The sequence below is a fragment of the Falco punctatus genome (genome assembly GCF_963210335.1).
Source record: "Falco punctatus genome assembly, chromosome: 6".
Taxonomy (NCBI): domain Eukaryota; kingdom Metazoa; phylum Chordata; class Aves; order Falconiformes; family Falconidae; genus Falco; species Falco punctatus.
In genome coordinates, this window is record NC_137585.1 from 2,658,271 (window position 1) to 2,679,344 (window position 21,074).

Below are 21,074 nucleotides of genomic sequence, written 5' to 3' on the forward strand. Positions count from 1 at the left end.
AAGCACCTTGTTGTCCTTGTTAGGAAGAGCTCTAGATGCATAGAAATTTCTGGTGTTGAATTTGAAAGGTTGCATCACACATGGGCTGAATAGCATCATGGTGATATGAAAGTCTGCTGGTAAATAGCTAAGGTGTTCAAAACAAGGACAAACTTAGCTTTTCATGGCAATACATAGTTTTAGGGTAAAATTAAAGAAAGTAGCACCTTTCCCTGCAGTGTTCCATGTATTAGACGGAGACATACTCATATTTGTTCATTTTAGTGGTGCAATGAATATATACATACACACACATTCATGCAACCTCCCTCCATATATATGTATGGTTTTCTGCTTGCATGACAGAGACAATGCAGAAACCTGTTTCATCCTATTTTGACACAAGAAATTGAAATACACAAAATTGCTTTGAAGGCAGTGGGAGGTATGAGGCTTACCACAAATAAAATTTGCCTTGCAGAATTCTTGGTACTAGTGCCGATGTACAAAAAACAGGAGAGCTCAGCTTGATCAATAGCAAGTTCTGGTTTGTAAAAAGTTAGTTTTCAGATTAAAGGTGTTTTGATCCTGATTTTCACATTTAATCTTCTTTGTGTTAGGTTTTAATAAATGAAAAAAACCTGAGGACAACACTTCTAGATGTGTTTAGTTGACAGAGGATAAGGTTTTCAAATGTGCGGAACTGACTTTGAGCGAGAGTGATGCTTTTTCAGTGACTTATGCCCTCTTGAAGATTTTATCTGAAATAATGTAAATCTTATACAAATTATTCTAGTCTGCCTGCTGAATCAAGAAAAATTATCTGCACTATAACCTTGCATTAAATATTTACATTGTATTATGACTAAAATGGAAAAAAAAGTCTCATGGAGGTCTCCCTTTTTAAGGTTGCGTGTTGGCTGCTTGATTCTGGCTCTAAGGAACGTACACTTCACAACATGGTGACTAACTTTCTCCCCAACGAGCTACCTCTACTGGAAGGGGTAGGCACCGGCCAAGGTGTGCAGAGCCTGGGGCTTAGTGCCAGCGGAGATCATTCTGGGCGGTACAGAGCAGCAATAGAGTCTGTGCTTATCTTCAATGTCATGAGCCAACTCCATAATGAATTACAGAAGCAAAATCTGACAGGTAAAGAGAGCTCCTCCACTTGGGGGCAAAGATGGGGGGGATAAAGGTAGCTGTGCTACCACAGGCTGAATGAACGGTGGAGAAAAGAGGAGATTTGGAAGTTACTTATCTAAGTATATTCTGTGGCAAAATGTTCATTTGTTAAAAGAGAAAACTTCCCTTGGAGGTACATCTGTTTTGTCAAAACCCCTAAATTAAGATATAATTTTTATATCCCAAATATCCACCAGTTCCATCGGTTAAGGCAATAGCAGAGTCTATTTTAAGGCTGAATCAAGCAGATCTCTACCTCCCAGGTGAGTGCCCCGGCCTTTTTGAGGGGACTTATGGGTCTGTCTGTGGTTTTTCATGAATGTTTTCCAAAGCTTTTTCATTTCCTTGTCAGAAGTTTCTAAAATCCTTGGATGTTTTCTGAAGGAGATGTCTTGCTCTTTAGCTTGCCCATATAAACATTGTTTGCCATATATATGTTGTGTCCATGAAACTGTTGTGATCCCATAGTGAATGAGCCAGTATGTTTGCACTAGTATTTGCTGAGTGCTTGTCTTTGTTTAAAAACAAGCAAAGAACTCCCCCTGCGCCCCCCCCGCCCAAAAAAAAAAAAAAAAAAAGCTCATACCTATTGGTGGGCTTTGTGGTTGTTCCCCCGAAACTGTATCCAAAGCCTAAGATTAGGGGCCAGTCTCACTGAAGTCTTCTGTTGCAAGTTTACTGCATTGTTAATGATTGTGATGTCTAAACGTTAGAACATTTTAAAAAGTTGTGGGTGGTGGAATGAAAGTGTATCAAGTTAGAAAGCCTTACATTATATGCATTTATTTTATGCATTTACATTATATATATATACACATACATGTGGTTCATAAAATGTCAATATACAAAAAGGCATGTATTTCTTAGAAAAAAAAAATTAAGTTTTTATTCTCTTAAAATTCTTTTGTGATTAAAAAGTTCTGGAATACTTATTATGAAATATTTCTTACTATAAAACATTCCAGAAACAGAAGTATTTAAACTGAATCTATACTGAAAGATTTCAGTGTGTCAGGACATTCAGGATTTTAAAATCTTGGGGATTCCCCAGTTGTTGTTTTTTTTATCTGTTGTTCTGCAGTTGATCTATTTTTGACATATTAAAAGTTTTTCTTGGGGTTTGTACTTACTACAGATGTATTTTCTAAAGTGGAGATGCCCAGCCATTACTGCCTGGCCCTGCTGGAGCTGAATGGCATTGGTTTTAGCACGGCAGCGTATGAAACTCAGAAACAGGTCATGGAAGCTAAACTGAGTGAGATTGAGACCAAGGCGTATCAGCTGGCAGGCCACAGCTTCTCCTTGACGAGCCCCGATGACATTGCAGAGGTAGGTGAGGGTTAGGGTGGGAGGGGCAGAACTTTAGGAAATTACCCTCAAGAGGCTTTTGCTTAGACTTAAGAAAAAAACTTCTTGGGCAGACTGTGAAGAAAAGACAAAATGCAAGTGGAACTCTGCTCAGAGTTGATTTGTCTGCGCTCAGTGTGAGCTTGCTGCGTGCAAGGTGCTGTGCGTCTCCTGCTTGTTAGTGGTCATTCTGATTTCTGGTAACTTTTTAGCAGGAATAAAGAACGTAGAAGTAGAAATACACATGTTGGAAATAAAACCCAGGTGGAAATAAGCATGTTGTTTGTATAGTACCTTGGTGTCTCACAGCACATGAGATGATCTGCCAATTAAATGGCTTTTGGAATATTTTGGATGAATAGTGTGGGACTAGAGAAGGTTTTTTGCAATACCAGTATTATGCACATGAGATGTGATGTGATATCATGTAGTCTGAGTCTAAGAATAGTTGTGCTGGATAAGTTGCATTGGTACCCATGAAAGAGGAGGAGACTGCTTTAAAAGTTTTGAATCAAATACTGTCTCTTTCCAAGAACCTGTATAGAACTGGGTTTTTTTTAAAGCCTAAGAAACAGATTTCTATGTAAATTAGCAATACTTCTATTCCTGAAGAACTTTGCTATATATATTTTTAACATACATTACATGGAATCATAGGAATATATTATAATTGTTGTGCATGATTTTTTTCCCATTTATTTCTTTTCTATATACTAATTTCTTGTTGCGGGGTTGTACATTATATAGAGGTAGTCAAAATTTACAAGCAGCTGTCACTAGAAGAAGTTCAACAGAAATATTCCTCCTTTGTTGCAAATGCAGAAGTTTTGCTTGGTAACAGTAGTCTGAGTTAGAACTCCTTCAATAATGCTCAAGTCCAGTCTCACTTTGCTTCAAGGAAAAGGGAAAGGACCGTTTTTTCTGAAATACTGTTCTCTGAACTACAGCAGCTTGTTTCTCATGTATAGGTTAGAGTTTTACCCTTCTAATTTTGTGTCAGTAAAATTTTTGTACTACATAAATGTGCAAGAGAAAAGCTTCTATTTTCTTCTGCCAGCTGCGAAATGAAACACAATAGCTGCTAAATAGTGTGTAGTACTAAATAGAAACATAGAATGAAAAATGAAGAACCGTATTCTGTCTGTCAACAAGTGAACATATACTTAACTTTCCAGTTCTTGGCAATTTTGTTAGAAAGCCTAATATTATGGCTATTCTGTAAAAGGTATATCTGACCACCTCCTTCTATGCCATTCGTGTTGCTCTGGAACTTGCTCCCTGCTAACATCTCTTTTTTGTTTTCACTGATCTTCTTCCCACTTTTAGTCATCTTAACTTCATGTTTTATTACAGTTGACTGTCAGCAGTTACCTCACTTATTGGATGGAGGTAATTACCTTTTCTAAAAAAATACCTCTGGACTGAAACTTACAGTGTTCAGAAAATGAGATTTTAGATTGCATTTTGTAGTTAATTAAAATGAGGAGGAATGACTTTGATAGCAGAGATCTTTAATCAGCTTTTTAATTACCTGAAGCCTTCATTTTATTCTTTGGTTGGAACAAGCTGTTTAAGTGCTCAGTTGCTTTTTGTTTTCCCGTGAGAGTAGCATGCAGAAACTGATTTTAAATTCTGGCCTTTTTCAGGTTTTGTTCCTGGAGCTGAAGTTGCCACAAAGTGGAGATGTGAAGGTTCCAGGGAACAAGAAAACTCTGGGTTACACGAGAAGAGCAAGTGCTAAAGGAAACAGGGTTAGGCTAAGCAAGCAGTTCAGTACAACCAAGGTACAGTAATGTCTGGTGCTAGTCTGAAAGTGACTGTAAAAATAACTCCCTCTTACTTCACGTATTTGCTGCTTGGATACATCGGAGTTAGGTATGCTGACTTAAATAAGTAAACTTTAACTGCCTTTTGCTCCTCCAGTTACCACTGGAAATTCAAACTGGATTCTGCCTTCTCTGTTAGCAGTTATTAACTCCTGCTACTCTCCTAAAGCCTGAGTATAGTGAGGACATGACTATAAAGAGCAGGCTTCAATAAGAATAAGTAGGGCAGAATTTGACTTCCCAAACCACGTGTAAGACCAAAATAGCACAATAATTTTGTAAAGCCAGCAGCAGAATTTTTCAACATCAGCTTGAGTCACAGGATGGTCAGGGTTGAAAGGGGCCTCTGGAAATCATCTAGTCCAACCCCCTGCTAAAGCAAGGTCACCTACAGCAGGTTGCACAGTTGTGTCCAGGTGGGTTTTGAGTGTCTCCAGAGAAGACCCCACAGCCTCTCTGGACAGCCTATTCCAGTGCTCTGTCACCCTCAAAGTAAAGAAATTTTTCCTCATATTCAGATGGAACTTCCTGTGTTGCAGTCTGTGCCCATCATGCCTTGTCCTGTGGCTGGGCACCACTGAAAAGAGCCTGGCCCCGTCCTCTTGGCACTTGCCCTTGAAGTATTTGTATGCATTTATAAGATCTCTCGGTCTTCTCTTCTCCACGCTAAGCAGGCCCACTCCCTCAGCCTTTCCTCATAAGGGAGGTGCTCCCTTCCCTGATCGTCTCTGTAGCCTCCGCTGGACCCTTCTCCAGTAGCTCCCTGTCTCTCCTGAACTGGGGAGCCCAGCACTGGACACAGCACTGCAGATGCGGGCTCACCAGGGCAGAGCAGAGGGGGAGGATCGCCTCCCTCAGTGCGCTGGCCACCCTCCTCCTAATGCACCCCCGGGTACCACTGGCTGCCTTGGCCACACGGGCACACTGCTGGCCCGTGGGCACCCTGCTGTCCACCAGCACTCCCAGGGCCGCCTTTGCAGAGCTGCCTTCCAACAAGCCAGCCCCTAGCCCATGCTGGACATGGGGCTGTCCCTCCCCAGGGACGGGACCCTGCACTTGCCTCGGTTGAACTTCATGAGGTTCCTCTCCGCACAGCTCTCCGGCCTGTCCAGGTCTCGCTGAAGAGCAGCGCAGCCGTCTGGTGGATCAGCCGCTCCTCCCAGCTTTGTATCTTCAGCAGAACTTGCTGGGGGCACGCTCTGTCCCTCATCCAGGTCGTCGATGAGTAAGTTGAACAAGGCTGGACCCAGTACCAACCCTGGGGACACCGCTAGCTACTGGCCTCCAGCAAGACTCCGTGCCGCTGAGCACAACCCTCTGAGCTCTGCCATTTCCCCAGTTCTCAGTCCACCTCACTGCTCATCTAACCCATGCTTCCCGAGCATATGAGTGTGTTATGAGGGGCAGTGTCAAAAGGCAGCAGATCAAGGTAGACAACATCCACCACTCTCCTTTTGTCTACCCAGCCAGTCATTCCATCATAGATGGCTGTTAGGTTGGTCAGGCATGATTTCCCCTTGGTGAATCCATGTTGACTACTCCTGATAACCTTCTTTTCCTCCATGTGCTTAGAGACGAAATCCAGGGTGAGCTGTTCTGTCACCTTACCAGGGATGGAGGTGAGGCTGACCGGCCTGTAGTTTCCTGGGTCCTCCTTCTTGCCCTTTTTGAAGGCTAGAGTGACACTGTCTTTCTTCCAGTCCTCAGGTACTTCTCCTGTTCTCCATGACTTTTCAAAGATGATAGAGAGTGGCTTAGCAATAACACCTGCCAGCTCCCTCAGCGCTTGGGGGTGCATCCCATGGAGGCCCATGAATTTGTGGGTGTCAGGTTTGCTTAAGTGATTTCTAACCTGATCTTCCTTGACCGAGGGAAAGCCTTCCTTTCTCCAGACTTCCTTTCTTGCTTCCAGGGTCTGGGATTCCTGAGGGCTGGCCTTGGCAGTAAAGACTGAAGCAAAGGCAGCATTCACTAACTCTGCCTTCTCTGTGTTCTTCATCATCAGGGCACCCATCTCATTCAGCAGCAGGCCCATGTTTTCCCTAGTTGTGCTTTTCCTACTCATGTACCTGAAGAAGTCCTTTTTGTTGTCCTTGACGTCTCTTGCCAGATTTAATTCCAGAGGGACCTTAGCCTTCCTCAACACATCCCTGCATGTTCTGGCAGTGTTCCTGTATTCCTCCCAAGTGGCCTGTCCCTTTTTCCACATTCCGTAAACTTCCTTTTTCTGTTTAAGTTTTGCCAGTAGCTCCTTGCTCATCCACGCAGGCCTCCTGACCCGTTTGCTTGATTTCTTGTTGATTTCTTACTCATAGGGATGCACTTGTCTTGAGCTTGGAAGAAGTGATGCTTAAATATTAGCCATCTCTCTTGGAACACCCCTACATTCCAGAGCCCTAACACATGGGATTCCTCCAAGTAGACCCTTGAAGAGGTCAAAGTTATCTCTCCTGAAGTCCAGGGTTGCAATCCTACGTATCCCTGCTTCTGCCATTCAGGATCCTGAACTCCACCACCTCATGGTCACTGCAGCCAAGGCTGTCCCCAGTAGTATTGAAACATACTTAAATACCATGGTGATTAAATACAATATTTCCCCTGCCTGGTTCTACCATTTCTGTATTTTGTGCTTCAGAGAATTTGTCTTCAGAGTGGCTGGTCTGATGGCTTATCAGATCCGGTATATCAAGAGCTTGTATACATGTGAAAGCTATTGACATGCTGGCCGGCTGATAAATCCTGTGGAGCTGTTAATACCAGCTGCTGCAGGCTAATGGGTGCTCTTGCCAGACAAGTGATACTGGCAGATACACGTTCCCTGTTTTCAGGACTCGTTAATCTGTGTTGTTTTCTTAGTTTCCCCTTGTTCAGTATAGTCAGTGCTTGGAAGACAAGTATTGATTTCCAAAACTCAAGTGGCAGTGAAGAAGTGAGTGCGGTGCTGGTGGCAGAGCAGGGAGCAAGAAGCAAAGTGAGGATTTCTTCCTTTTGTGATGTGGAGGGATGAAGCTGCAGCTGCCTGCTGCATACAAAGAAATGTTATTTTGAGAAATATTTGCATGCCACTATCTTTTGAAAGTCTTGTTAGTCCCTTCATGTTTCTGATTTAACTGAAAGGATTTGATTGCTAGTGATCAGCATTGTCTTTCAAGGAGCGTGGTCAAGGGCTTCATTTTATGATTTCCTAATGTATGGATAGGAGAGAGCAGGGAGAGAAATATGCAAGAAGATGGAGGAGGAGCATTAACACTGGGCAAGAGGAGACAGCATAGGGGACCTATGGCAAGTGATGCTTTATTTGATCATTTTGGATGATTTATTTTTTGGTGCAGGCTGAGGGTGGTGATGAGGATACAAAAGTCCAAAAAGAAGTGCTTGCATTCTTGTGTGTAACAAAACTGCAGCCATATCTTGTGGTGCTTTGATTGCCCAGGTGTAGGCGGTGTAAGTGGAGGGGATAGCCATTTAATTTTCAGGCAGTGACACCAGAAGTTCACTGTGGGTGAAGGAGTTGCTTTTTCCTGCAGAACTGCAAAAACTTTATTTATAAAGCTTTAAATGCAGTTGACTGTAGTTGTGCCTTTTTCTGCCCACAAGGATGTTTTGGAGAAATTGAAGACACTTCACCCATTGCCAGGGCTGATATTGGAATGGAGGAGGATCAACAATGCCATTACTAAAGTGGTGTTTCCACTACAGAGGGAAAAACGATTGAATTCTGCACTGGGAATGGAAAGGATATATCCAGTGTCACAGACTCACACAGCTACAGGTAAAGAAATGTGTTTAAAATCCTCACTTCTTTTTTTCTCTTTGTGTGTGTGTGGTGGACAGCTTTTCTATGGGAAAAAGATAGGAAGTCAAGCCAGTGCTCTAGTGCAACCAAATGAAAATATTGAAATACTTGTTTCATGTGAATCTGCCCCAAAAGTCTAGAGACGTTAAAATAGCTTTTGTGTTCACTGAGCAGTATTATTATTTTCTTGCACATATTAGCATGTAAATCTCTGACCCTGGAACAGGTTCTGGATTTGGGAGTGTCTTATTAGTGGTACAGAAGTGCTGCAGGGGAACAATCTCAAGTCCATTAAGCCCAAATTATTTTTCCTTTTCTTCCATTTTCTTAGTGATGGTGTCCTGTCCCACCCTCCTGCCCTTTGTTTTTTGGAGATGCAGATGTGTGTTCAGCTGTGTTAAGTTAGAGAGACATCTTTTGGACCCTCACTTAATTCTGCTCTTCTTCCTTCTCAGGTCGAATAACCTTTACAGAGCCAAATATCCAGAACGTGCCAAGAGATTTTGAGATTGAAATGCCAACTGTGGTTGAAGAAAGCCCACCCTCCCAAGCCCATGGAAATGTTAATTCTCTTGCTGTTTCTAGGGGCAGGTAGGAGGATCTTGGCAAAGCTTCAGCCTACTCTTCTGATCTTAATGTGGTTGACTTGTCAAATTTCTCTTTTCTGACTTTACCTGTGGCTGCTGTCATGTCAGTGTGACTTGTTACTCAGTGTTTCTCTTACAGTTCTAGGGGAATAAATATCTAAAAGTCAGTGATACATGAAAGACCTAATAATACTAACAGCATGTGGCTCCATTTAGCCACTTGCTTTTTGAAATTCTTTATGAAATCCTACAGTGAGATTAGCATTATGCTCCCAGCAGTTGGATGGAAAGCCTGGGTGGGAAAAATGACTAAACTGAAGTTAGGATCTGGTTTGACTTTCTAAGAGCTACTCTGAAAGAGGATAGAATATTGTGGAAGAAGCAGAAGAAAGTTCATTTGTTTTATGATGTGTAACTCCCTGTGTAAGGAAACATGGGTGAACGTGTTTTTCATTCTTTGTTAATAATTGTGTTTGTGATAACGATCCTGCAGAAGCTACCAGGTAACAGAAGTTTCTAAATATGGTTTCTGTTAATCAAACAGCATTACATGTCAATACCTAAACAGTTCTGTGGAAGTCTAGTGAAATATCAAGGTGGATCTTTTAGCAGCTAGCTTGTCAGCTTTGGGGCTTCATACCCCTTGGTGGTGGTTTTCTGTCCTTTGAGTTTCTCTTTCCATTCAGGTTCTTGTCCCACATGCGTCATCTGAGTGTCTTTCATCATCTTTTTGCCCACAGAAAGATGTGAGAAATTTCAGAAGTTTTTGGCTCTTCTGTCTGCCTTTTCCTACCACCATGTGTCTAACATCCTTTGCCTTGAGTAGGTCATGGGAAGAGAGACCAGGAGTAGCAGGATCTTGTCCATCTTGCTTCAGAAGAACAGGCCTAGCCATGGAGGCACAGAAATGTTGTTCTGAGAAATAGCTCTGGCAGTGCTCAGGCTTGCAGCAGCTTTGCAGGATGATTGGAGAGTAGGCTGGGTTCTTAGTCTTCCCTGTAGAGAAGTGGCGCATCAAAGGAACGGAGTGCATACTGAACTCTGGGAGAGGTCTGCTGCTCAGGCTGACTTTTGGGACTACGTTCCTTAGGTAAGCAGCTACTGTGTTAGGAAGATGGGCAATCCTAAAGGCACAGAAATGACTGCTGGCACAAAAGAAGCTGTCATGCAGCCCAAGTCTGATAGGCCTTCCAAGCTTTGGTCCAAACTGTCTTTTATCTTGGTAATTACTATTACTGCTCCTTCCTCATGTGTTGTAAGAAGCTTCTGCCCAAAGTAATGTAGCTAAATTAGATCATGTTATAATATAGCCCTTACTCATTCAACCAAATTTGGAACCTGTGCTGGACAGTGTTTCTGTACAGTTCCTGTATGTTGTCCCACCTTTATTTCTTTTGAAAATTTATTTCTGTGATTTCTGTGCTATCTTTTATCTCCTTGATCCCTACCATCCCTGAAATGACAAAGTATAAGAGGAAAAGGGAGTGCAGAAGGGAGGAGAGCCTGATGTCTTTTCTGTACTTTGCTGAAACTAGTTCTGATCTCAGAGATACCTTTTCATTCTGATAAAGAAGTTGCTCAGATCCCTGACCTAGACATCAAGGATGTATAAAGGCCTTTTGACTTCCAGAGAAGAACCCAACAGGCTGGCTGGTAGACTGGTGCTGGCGGGAGTAGGTGGTGTGAATGGTGTCACAGCTGCACACTGTTCAGTGTGTGCACTGATGGATACAATTCTGTCTGCAGCTACAGGTGACTTGGTGGGACAGGAGAGCTAAGCAAGCCCCGAGAGGCTGCAGAGCACCTGACTGCCGCTGTAAACTTCTCACCTGGTTGCTTTGGGGCAATTTTTTGCTCAGTCTTTAAAGAAGTGCAGTGTTTTATGAGCACATCTTCTGCAATTTCTGTTCTGCTTTTACACGCTTAGTTGTCTGTGTGTGTGCGCGCACATGCAGTCAGGCTAATGTTGTGGGGGAAATTTTTCTGTCTGTACCGGGTATGGGCTCGTGTAGGCATTCTGCGTATGAGAATGATGTTAAGAGAGGACATGGTACTCAGGGTGGGGTGTTGAATTTTTAGGATTCTTGTAGGGACTCCTTTGCTGTCTTTCTGGAATGCACCCATCACAGATCTGAGGCTTTTCATCTTACCTGTTTGGGAGTGGAATTATCCAATTTCTGGACCAAACCCTGAATGTTCTAGGAAGATTCACTCCTAAATCTGTTCAGAGTCAGTAAATCCCTTCAGGTGTACATGTGGCCTCTGTTTAGTACCCCCGTGGTCAAATTTAGGTATGGATTGTCCAGAAAAGTAGAGTAGAGGCTACTGTCTCACTTGTTTTCACTGATTCTTTGTGGCAAAAATGATTATGCGTCTTTAAGTGTTTTAGGAATTGGTGAAGAACAGTCATTCTTTGTCTCCGCAGATGTAGAAAGCGTTCCAGCATTTTGCCTAATGGCTTAAAGGGTCAGGCTGCAGGCAGATCTGAAGAAAGAGGAATACCGTTTTCTGTTAGCATGAGGCATGCTTTTGTTCCATTCCCAGGTAAGGCCTAGATCCTGCTTTGTAATTGTTAAGAACATACTTAACAAAAAATCCTAGATCTAATGAAGAGTTAAGAATTGATGACTATATATCTGACTGAGCAGCCTACTTGGAAGACTAATGCAGTAGTTAGCATGTCCTCAAAATCATTCACAAGACTGTAAAGGAGAGAGGTTTGGCTGGGCAAAGTATTCAAATGTTATACTTCAGATCTTCACACCTTCATTTCCTCTTTAAGAATACCTGTTTTTTAAGAGGTAGCTTAGGCAGCTCTTAATATACAAATTGCACTCTTACCTAGTGTTCTTGCTATCCAAATGTCAGTTCTCACGTTGCCTGCCCTGGCTTAGTACAAGCCTGCTGGTCTGATCTCTGTGCCAGGCATTCCTATCAGGTGCTAGACAGAGACACCTGCACAGGTACTTGTCTGTGGGGTTTTGGTTCTAGGTGTAGGGGCTGGATGGAAAGCAGGCAGGCCTGGGCACTGGGGAAACTGGTAAGGATTTGTCTGACAGAAATTTCTGTGGAAAACTGTGGAAGGTGCAAGGACAGCTTCAGTCCTTCTTGCCGGAATATTGATTGGAGTGTTGGAGTAATTTATGAAATAATGATTTCTGCTAACATTTTGACTTCAGGTGGCTTAATCTTGGCTGCTGATTACTCTCAGCTTGAACTGAGGATCCTTGCTCATTTGTCTTGCGACTGTCGACTCATTCAAGCCTTGAATGAGGGTACCGATGTCTTTAAGAGCATTGCAGCAGAGTGGAAAATGATTGACCCTGAAGCTGTTGGAGATAGGACCAGGCAACAAGCTAAACAGGTAATTTTTAGGAAAAAAAACCTCAGCAGCAGCTTTCTGGGCAGGACAGTTCAGCATTAAAAACATCACAAAGAAATATCACGAAGTCGCAATAGTATGGTCTTGTGTTTGGGTTTGACCGTGATTGTTCGGTAGCCGCTTTGTATGTCCTCCCACACTCGATACGTTTCAGCTGGAGCTGTCTGGGTGTTGTGGTGTAACCCCAGCTGGCAACTAAGTACACGCAGCTGCGTGCTCTCCCCGCAGAAGGGTGGGGAGGAGATGTGGGGAAAAGGTATAACTCAGGGGTTGAGATAAGGACAATTTAATAATTATAATATAATAAAAATACATATTATATAGAATATATAAAATAGAATATAATAACTGTAATAATAATAACAGCAACAACAACAATTGTAATGAGAAGGAGAGAGAGGGAAAAAGCAATATAATCCAAAAGATGGATTGTGCAACCCAAGTGATGCACAATACCAATGCTCGCCACCTGCTGACTGATTCCCAGCCAGTCCCTGAGCAGCAATTGGCCAGGCCTGGGCAGCTCCCCCCCGGTTTATATACCGAGCATGACATCCCACGGTATGGAATATCCCTTTGGTGAGTTCAGGCCAGCTGTCCTGGCTGTGTCCTCTCACGATTTCTTGTGCCCTTCTTGCTGGCAGGGCCTAAGAAACTGAAAAGTGCTTGACTTAATATAATCATTACTTAGCAACAACTAAAAACATCAGAGTGTTATCAACATAATTGGCATACTAAATCCAAAACATAGCATTCTGCTAGATACTGAGAAGAAAATTAACTCTATCCTAGCCGAAACCAGGACATGTTTTGGAGGATGAGGATGAGGAAAAGCAGCATGAATAGCTTGGACTCGGAGGTAGTCTCTCTTCTTGAATGCTTGCCCTTGTTCCGATACACTTGTCTTCCAGTCAGTCACATTTTGTTTTGGCTCTGCTTTCTCTGCATGGCTCACCATATGGTGATGGTTCTTCACACTGTCCTCTGGCAGATTTGCTATGGAATCATCTATGGAATAGGAGCAAAATCTTTAGGCGAGCAGATGGGGATTGATGAAAATGAAGCTGCCAGTTACATTGAATCCTTCAAATCAAGATACACAGGTTTGGATATGGCTGTTTGGGGGCTGTGTGGTGGGGGTTGCTGCTGTTCTTAATCTCTTCTCTACAAATCCTAAATTTGTCTCAGCCCTCTAGACCTACCTTTTTTGAAAAAGCTTTTTGTTTTGAGAAAGTCCAGTGTGTGAACACAGTAGTTTGATACTCCATAATATTTTACTCTATGGTCTGGTTTTATTCATTGTTTGGACCTTGTTGTTTGCTTATTACATCAATTATTTTGTTGTTTTCTTTTAAAAAACATTAATTACTTACTAAGCCCTGGGGGTTCATTTTAAAGCTCATAACTTTCTGAAAAATAAACATTTTCCTTATTAAAACACACAGCTTCAAAGGTTATACTATACTGCTTTAGACCACACTTAAAATTTTCAAATATAACCATTTCTCTCTTCTGCTATCATTGAGTTTTAAACTGTTCTGCGTATAACCCTTACCCTTTTATCCAGCTGCTCAGAGCAGCTCTCCCATGTTTTGTAAAAAGACATTGTTGCATTTTTAAGAAGCATGTTAATTTTTAGGAAAGCTGTAGAGAGAGTAGAGCTGCAATCAGAAAATGAATGGAGAGCAAGTGGGATGAGAGACAGCTAGTTCTAATCATAAAACTTGGAAATGAGCTGGAAAATTATGTTTTGAAGATTCAGGGTTTGTTTCTTTAGGAGACAGATGCTGAGAAATGGTGTTCTATTAAGAGTCTGTCTCCAGCAATTTCTGGATAGTCTCTCCCTCAAGACCATTAGAAATTACTTCCTGCTTCCTCCCTCTCACTACACGTGCATACATACAAACTCCGTGATGTACCTTGTTTTGTGACTTCAATTCCTATGGATTTTCACTTCTATCTATAGCCAAGCTGATTTGCTAAATTACATACGTAATGAATTGATGAACGCTTTCAGTCTTGATCTTGAATAGCTCCTTTTACATTTCATCTTTTGTGAACCTTGGAAAGGAACTGTCTGAAGTTAACTTTTTCCACTTTAGTGCAGTTGTTACCTGAACTTACAGTGAAGGGTACTCTTCCCTATCTCACCTTTCTTTGGCCTAAATGTCTTTTAAACACTCCTAGTGGATTCACTTCTTCCCTTGCAAAGTGCAGGTGGGTGAGTTTCTTTCATCCTAGAATGTGAAGTGACGCAGCCTGAAGTCAGGCAGCCTGAGGCATCAAGGGCTCTGACCTGCTTTCAACTCACTCCCTTCCTACTACTTGTCTTTCCAGTGCTGGTCCAGGTCCTGACCCCTCCATTATCAATAATACATGTATGATCCTCTGAGCCTTGGCACTGTGCAGAACAGACTTCCTACCTCCTTGTGCACAGCCAGATACCCTGACACTGTGCCCTCATTTCCACCTCAAAAGTCTGAATAGGTTTCCCAGCAGAGCTGCGAGTAGGCTGAGTGAGTGATCGTGTGCCCTTGGCACACTGGCAGGGTCTAGGGAAATTTAAGAATTACCTTTGTGCTGCTTGGGTGTCCCAGACCGCTTTCAGTGACCCTAGTGAGAAGGCAACGTGGAGCATCTGCAATATTAAGGAAAACTTTCTCTTCGCTTTCTCAGGGATTCAGAAATTCTTGAGGGAGACAGTGAGGAGCTGCAGAAGAGATGGGTTTGTGCAGACCATCCTGGGAAGACGAAGATACCTGCCAGCTATCAAAGATCCAAACCCCTACAGTAAAGCTCATGTATGTTGAGTGTAGTACGTTTTTTTGTTTTAATTTGTATTTTATTATTTTGAAAGTATTAGATTTCTTTGCATATCTGTATTTGTGGTTTTACAGGGTCTATGAGCCATATTGGTCACGACCTTCCACTTCTCACTTAGTTTATTTCCCCCTCAGTTCTCTGAATAACAGAGCTTTTGTCATGGTCTGCTTGACGTAAGTCTTCTGTGGCTGGGTGTACAGCTGTCATCGCTGTGCTAACCTCACTTCACAACTCCCACGTTGGGACTGGAGTGAGTAATTCATTGAAATAAGTGGACATGATTTTAAAAAGCCTCCACACAGCGATGTGCTTTAACTCTTCAGGCTGAGTTGCTCCCACTCAGCAGTCTTTCTAAGTTATATGCTGTCAGCACTTGAACAAGAAGGGGCATTTAAGTCCTATATTTTTGGATATTTGTTCCTTTTCTTATCTTCCCTCAAAGGAAAATTTCTCTAACTTGTTAGAGAAATATTTACTTAATATACGCCTTTGCAATGGCATTTTTTTTCAAGGTCATTTTGGACACATCTGTCATAGACTTTACTTCAGTAAGAGTGAATTGACTCCCTGAGAAGATGTTGCATTTCTGTGGGGAGGAAGCATTATACTTCTCAGTAGGAAGATGAATCAGGTTGTGTGGAATTAAAGACTAGAGTGGAAGAGGGACGAAGTGGGGGAGTTAGTACTCCAAGTAGTTGAAAGGGAAACAAGGAGTCTTTCAAAAAACTTTTGAGATGATTTGACTATTTAATCTGAAGGATACTTCAGCATGAAGCTTTGTAGATGTACCTTCTGTTCAACTTTGATTTATTCTTTAAAATCATATTAAAGACCAGTTAATGAATTATCTCACTTTAATTTCAGCTTACTTATAACTTTTTGCAGATGTTTCAGCCCTAATCAAAGAGAGCAGAACCTTTGCATACAATTTTCTTGTCTGAGGAGGGGATTAGTAGAGTGGTTGCTTGTGTGAAAAAAAATGTTGTGTCACAGTATGATCTGGTTTGTTTTTGCAGAGCTGTCATGCTCTGGCAGTCAGGGTTCAGTGCAGCAGACCAGATTATTAGTCCATGAAGTCCAGCTTCTTGCCTTTGGTTATCCATTTCTGATGGTTTTGAAGACAGGCTGAAGTCTCTCATAATACTTGGATTAACTGTGAGATTTTTGTGCTCCTCATGAAACTGTTACCATGTGCATATGCTTCTTCCTCTTGTGGCTTGTGACTTGCAGGTTATTACCCTTGATATGAATTAATTTTAAATTTGTGGAAATCCTGCTTTTCTCAGTTACCTGGCGAAATTTTGTGGCTGAAGCTAGTCTGTAACATGTCTGTCTTTCAGGCAGATTTAACAAATTCTTTATCTGGAGGTGTTACTGTGCCTGTATTTGGCCATGTATTTATTATTTTTAATGAAGTACATGTGGCATGCTAGATTTGATTTCATTTTTGGGGTCAGTTTTGAGAACAACTATCTCTGTTTAGGCAGAGCGACAGGCTGTGAATACAACTGTTCAGGGATCTGCTGCAGACGTTGTCAAAACAGCCACTGTGAACATTCAGAAACGCCTGGAAGCTTTCTCCTCTGTGATCAAGTCCCATAGACATCTGGAGAGCTCCTTCCAGAGAGATAAGACCGGTATGCTCGCCTTCTTCCTTGCACAGTAGAGCAAAATTTTCAGTGCTACTAATGTAAAAAAAAAAAAATAATTAAAAAATCTAGACTGGATTTTGCCTGCAAAAACAAGTTAGGGCCTTTGGTCTAGGAGTGGGAGACATTTTATTTCCTGGCAGTGTTAAGTCTGTGTTTAATGGGCAAAAAGTTATTAGGAAGGAGAGGGAATGTCTGCTCAGCACACAAATGGAAGCAGATGCTGTGATCAGATCAAAAACCCCAGTTACCTCAAAGCAGATCTTGCAAAGGTTGGCAGCGGGAGTTCGTAAAAGTGATACGGTCTGTCATGCCACCACAGAATTGTGCAAAAGTAGGAAGGAGAAACTGGGCAGATACTCTGGTTTCACAGTCAGTGAAAAGATAGAGTGCAATAACTTCTAGTTCCAAAAGTATATTTTTTGGTTAGAATTAAGTCCCAAATTTGTTGACTGGAATTTGATTTACAGAGGCTCCACAAGAGTATTATATGAAGCATTTGTCAGCATAAATTTCTTTTGGCTGGAGATAGCAAAGCTGGGGGGTGTGTGTACTCATTCCCAGAGGAATGCTACCAAACCTTTCTTTTAACATGATGTAGACAGTATTTTGTTCATCAGTCATGTATTTTTAGAAAGACACTGAAGGGATGGAGTGCTGTATTTCTTTTGATAGTTCTTATGCTTCAACTGAAACATGAAGCTGTCTTAATATAAGAGTCTGATTTGTAGGGCTGAGAAGGAAAACTTAATAATTAATTGCCAAACCTCTAAAAATATGTTAGGGAGTTTTATTTTAGAGAGAGAGAGGTCTGCTATGAGTAGAAGGCATGTGCTTGGCAGAACTTCCCACCCCTTCCAGGAGCAGCAGCAGCTACTGACCTTTGGCCAACGCAATTGTAGGAAGGCGAGTAGATGTATTTGTGACAGATTTTCTTCCTCTGACACTAGCTGTTTCAAGAACTGGAAGGGATTCTTTTTCAGCAAGTTATAAATGTCTGTGCCATCAGAACAGCATCCTGCATCATGTGGCTTCAACATTGCTGCTTCGGTGTGAGGCTTGTGTGAGGAACAGATGATGCTGTGAAACCCTTCCTGTAGTTGTGAACTGCAGCCCTCCTGTTAGCTAACCTGAGATAACTAACTTTTGAGTCTCTGTGTGTGAGGTTGTGTTTGTTTAAAAGAAAGCTTTTACCATGTAACGGTTTGTTCTGTTTCATTTCTGTCAGGCAAGGCCTACCAGGATCCTGTTTTTGTCAGCTGCTTACTTGTTTATTCAAAAACTGCTCTTTTTTTCTTTCCTTTTTTTAATCAGGAGTAGTAGCTACAGTTTCAGATAACTGCATTTGGAGGGAGGCTTGCTGCCTTTTTAGACTAGCCATTAAAATGTTTTTGGAAGAAAAGCAGAATCCTAATTCATTGCCAGAGAGAACATTGTAAATCAACTTCTGATTAAACTTGACATGATTTTGTTTAAAATTTACTTTTAAAACAGATGATTCAGGAGATACAACTGTGTCTTGTATCTGTTCTGATTCATATCTTTATAATGTAAGGCTGAAATGTTTGTATCTAAAATGCTTTTCCTTAACATTTTACCTCCGTAGCTGTACAAATATTGATAGAATAGCAATGTTTTGTGGTTTCATCTGTAGGCATGGGCTTTTCCATTTTGAAGTTCCTCATGTTCTTTTTGTCAGCATTAGGAACGTGCAAAGATTTCTTGATACAAGAAACAGGCCTTTGCATAATGGTGTCTAACGAACTATGCTCTCCACCTGTGCAGGAAGGCTAGCGAGGAAGAGGAATGGAGGAATGTTACAGCCCATCAGCGGAGGTTTCTTTATCCTCCAGCTCCACGATGAGCTCCTCTATGAAGTTGCAGAAGATGATGTCATCCAGGTACAGCCCCGCTGTTGCTTTTTCAGCTGTTGTATTATGATGTATTGTGACAAGTGTTCTTTCTAGGGGCTCAGCTTCTCTTCCCTGGATCCTCTCACTGTGTGCTATAAGGTCCATGAAAACAAAGTTAAACTGAGTGAAAAATGATGTTTGCATTCTTGATCTCTGTGTTTTCAGGCTCAAGCCAAACCCATGACTGATGCTCATTTTTCCAACGTGTGCTTTGCTCCCTGTAACAGCAGTTTGTACCACTTCTCTGCAAGACTTGATGAGTGAAGTAGCTTAATACTGTTAACAGTTGTAGGGGGAAGTTTTTCCCTGTTTGGAGGTATTTTTGCCTCCCTGTTTACACGCATGTCTTCTGGTGCCTAACTCGGAGAATGTATTGTTACAGCGGTGGTTTGTATTCTGTAGGGAAAGGAGGAATATGTACTTTTGGTACTTGTTTCCTTATTCCCTACCTACCTGTCTTTCTGGTAGGAGTGTCGTGGTGCTCGTTAGCAGCACGGTAGGTATATGAGATGTGCTGTGTGGTCTTCAGGTACCTTTCACGTGCACACATGTCCCCGTGCATGCTCTTCCACCCCGTAGGCGCTTCTGTGCCTAGGCTTCGTGGTGTCTGTGCGACAGCTTTCCGTAGCAAGCGTTTCAGCCACGTGTTGGCAGCTCAGTGTTTTCCCAAGTCCTGAGCACAAATGCAGGAAGGCGCACAGGGTGTGCTTCCATAGCTTGGGGATGTCTTCCACTTCTGCTCATGCACATCTTTAATGACGAAAGCTTGTTTCCTGATGGCAGGTAGTAACTCCTATCTGAAACACCTTTCAGCAGTACTGACTGGCCTGAGCATGTTTTTTTCATTTCATTAAGAACAAAAGATTTAATATTTTTTTTTCTATTGAATCTCAGCTCAAGCTTCTGTTTGTTTTGCCAGCTCTTTTCAGACATCTGCTGCTTCAATCTAGATAGGCTGTTTTAGAGGTGAAAAGGCTCGTTATTTTCTTTCTGTAGAAAACTAAAATCCCCAGAGTATAGGCTTTTACGTCTTTAGATACTGACTCCAAGTTACCACAGTGTACCCAGAAGAACTGAGGCCAAGTGAGAAGATTTGCTTATTATTTATTGAATTATATTTTTTTCATTAGCCTCCTCAACTACAAGGGCAATTATTACCAGCTTTTCTAACCTCCCTCAGATATATTTCTGTCCACAGACTTTCTGGGCAGTCACTTGAAACAGCATATGTACACAAGGCATGTTTCCTAGACTTGAACTTTCCTTGAATGTGCCCAATTTACTTGTTTTTCAAGGATTTTTGTCTGAGACAACAGGTTACTACTTACCCTTTTGATTGATTGTTTTCAGGGCCAGAAGGGATCTTTTTTTTTGATGATACTGCTTGCTGTGCTTTCAGATGCACCATTAGAATTATCCTGTAGTGGAAAGATCTAGGTTGGAAAGGTTGTCTTGAAGTCTCTCCCCCTTAAGCCCCCAGTCAAAGTAGGGCCTGAATTAATTAGTTTTTTTGAACTACAATATACCTTTTAGTAAAAAAGAAGTGAGCATTTCTTGGTTTCTGTATTGGCAAGTTTTTTTTTTTCATTTGCTGGTACTAAAGCTTTATTATACTGTAAATCATGCATTTCTAGGCTGCAATAGCAATTTTTACACACACAGAGGTTAGTTTGGTCACAGGCTTGATGCTGGCTCTAGCTTATTTTCAGCTGCTAAAGTACATGAAAGAAACATAAAATTATCTGTCCATGTATCTAGGCATTTGTGTTCCAGTGAGAGTATCCTTACAAATGGTTCATAAGAGAAACAATGTTAGTGATTGTTCTGTTTTCATTTGCAGTCTATCAGTGAGCTAGTTTCAAAGACCATTTTGGAGTAATACTTGCTTTTTCTTGTGCTGAAGGTGTGAAATGTGTGGGGCGTCAGAGCTTTCCTAGTCTGTGCAGAATGTCAGAGTGGAGGTAGCAGGCTTTCAGGGCGTATCACAATGGCAAGACTCTGCCGCTATTGCCAAAGGTAGTAAAAGGAGGGTCGAGACCTTCTATCTGTTGAGCTGACCCTGGCAATGAGGAATTGGGTAGAAACATAAAGGTATGGATTAGATTAGGGATCAAAGGCTTTTAAACTGCTTGCCTGTTCCCATCATCATTGCATTTATCTTTCTAAGACGGCCAATAGTCCTCCAGGCATGTCTGAGCTGACCACTGAGAACCCTGGAAATGGTGCTGTTTGCTTCGTGTACAGGAAATGCAGAGCCTAAAGTCCCCCAGGTCAGGGCACTGGCACATGTCCCGTCTCATCCCATCAGCTTCCTCAGGAACCTCACGGGTTTTTGTGTCTCCCCTCCCTCGTTCCAGGTGCAGCAGCTCTGCCCTGATGTACCTTGCTGGTGGTGGTGTGTGCTGGACCCATGACCGTTCTCAGAGACTCTCCCTCTGTATGGTTCATGCTTCTTTTGAAATACCAGGCCCCAAACGTGATCAAGGCTGGAGTGGAAAACTGATCTGTGTGTCACACCAGTAGTGTTTTCTTTTCTGATGTTCCAGAATTGCATTTTCTTTCTTTCTCACAACAGTGTGCCTTGCTTAAG

General features: G+C 42.1%; 1 protein-coding gene across 9 annotated transcripts in view; it reads left to right on the forward strand.

Annotated features, from left to right (window-relative positions):
- The window catches only part of POLQ (DNA polymerase theta), a 68,525-nt gene that overhangs the window by 36,985 nt on the left and 10,466 nt on the right, over positions 1-21,074 (forward strand). For 7 of the 9 annotated variants that reach the window (XR_013928742.1, XR_013928743.1, XR_013928744.1 and 4 more), the window contains 11 exons: positions 888-1,128; positions 2,297-2,490; positions 4,155-4,292; positions 7,932-8,106; positions 8,586-8,721; positions 11,143-11,261; positions 11,897-12,081; positions 13,091-13,202; positions 14,776-14,900; positions 16,406-16,559; positions 18,366-18,472. Coding sequence is in view for 6 of the 9 variants with exons in the window: in XM_080391187.1 (XP_080247313.1) it covers positions 888-1,128; positions 2,297-2,490; positions 4,155-4,292; positions 7,932-8,106; positions 8,586-8,721; positions 11,143-11,261; positions 11,897-12,081; positions 13,091-13,202; positions 14,776-14,900; positions 16,406-16,559; positions 18,366-18,472 (1,686 nt within the window). In the remaining 3 variants the exon portion in view is untranslated. The other 2 variants (XM_080391189.1, XM_080391191.1) reach the window with 2 other exon arrangements.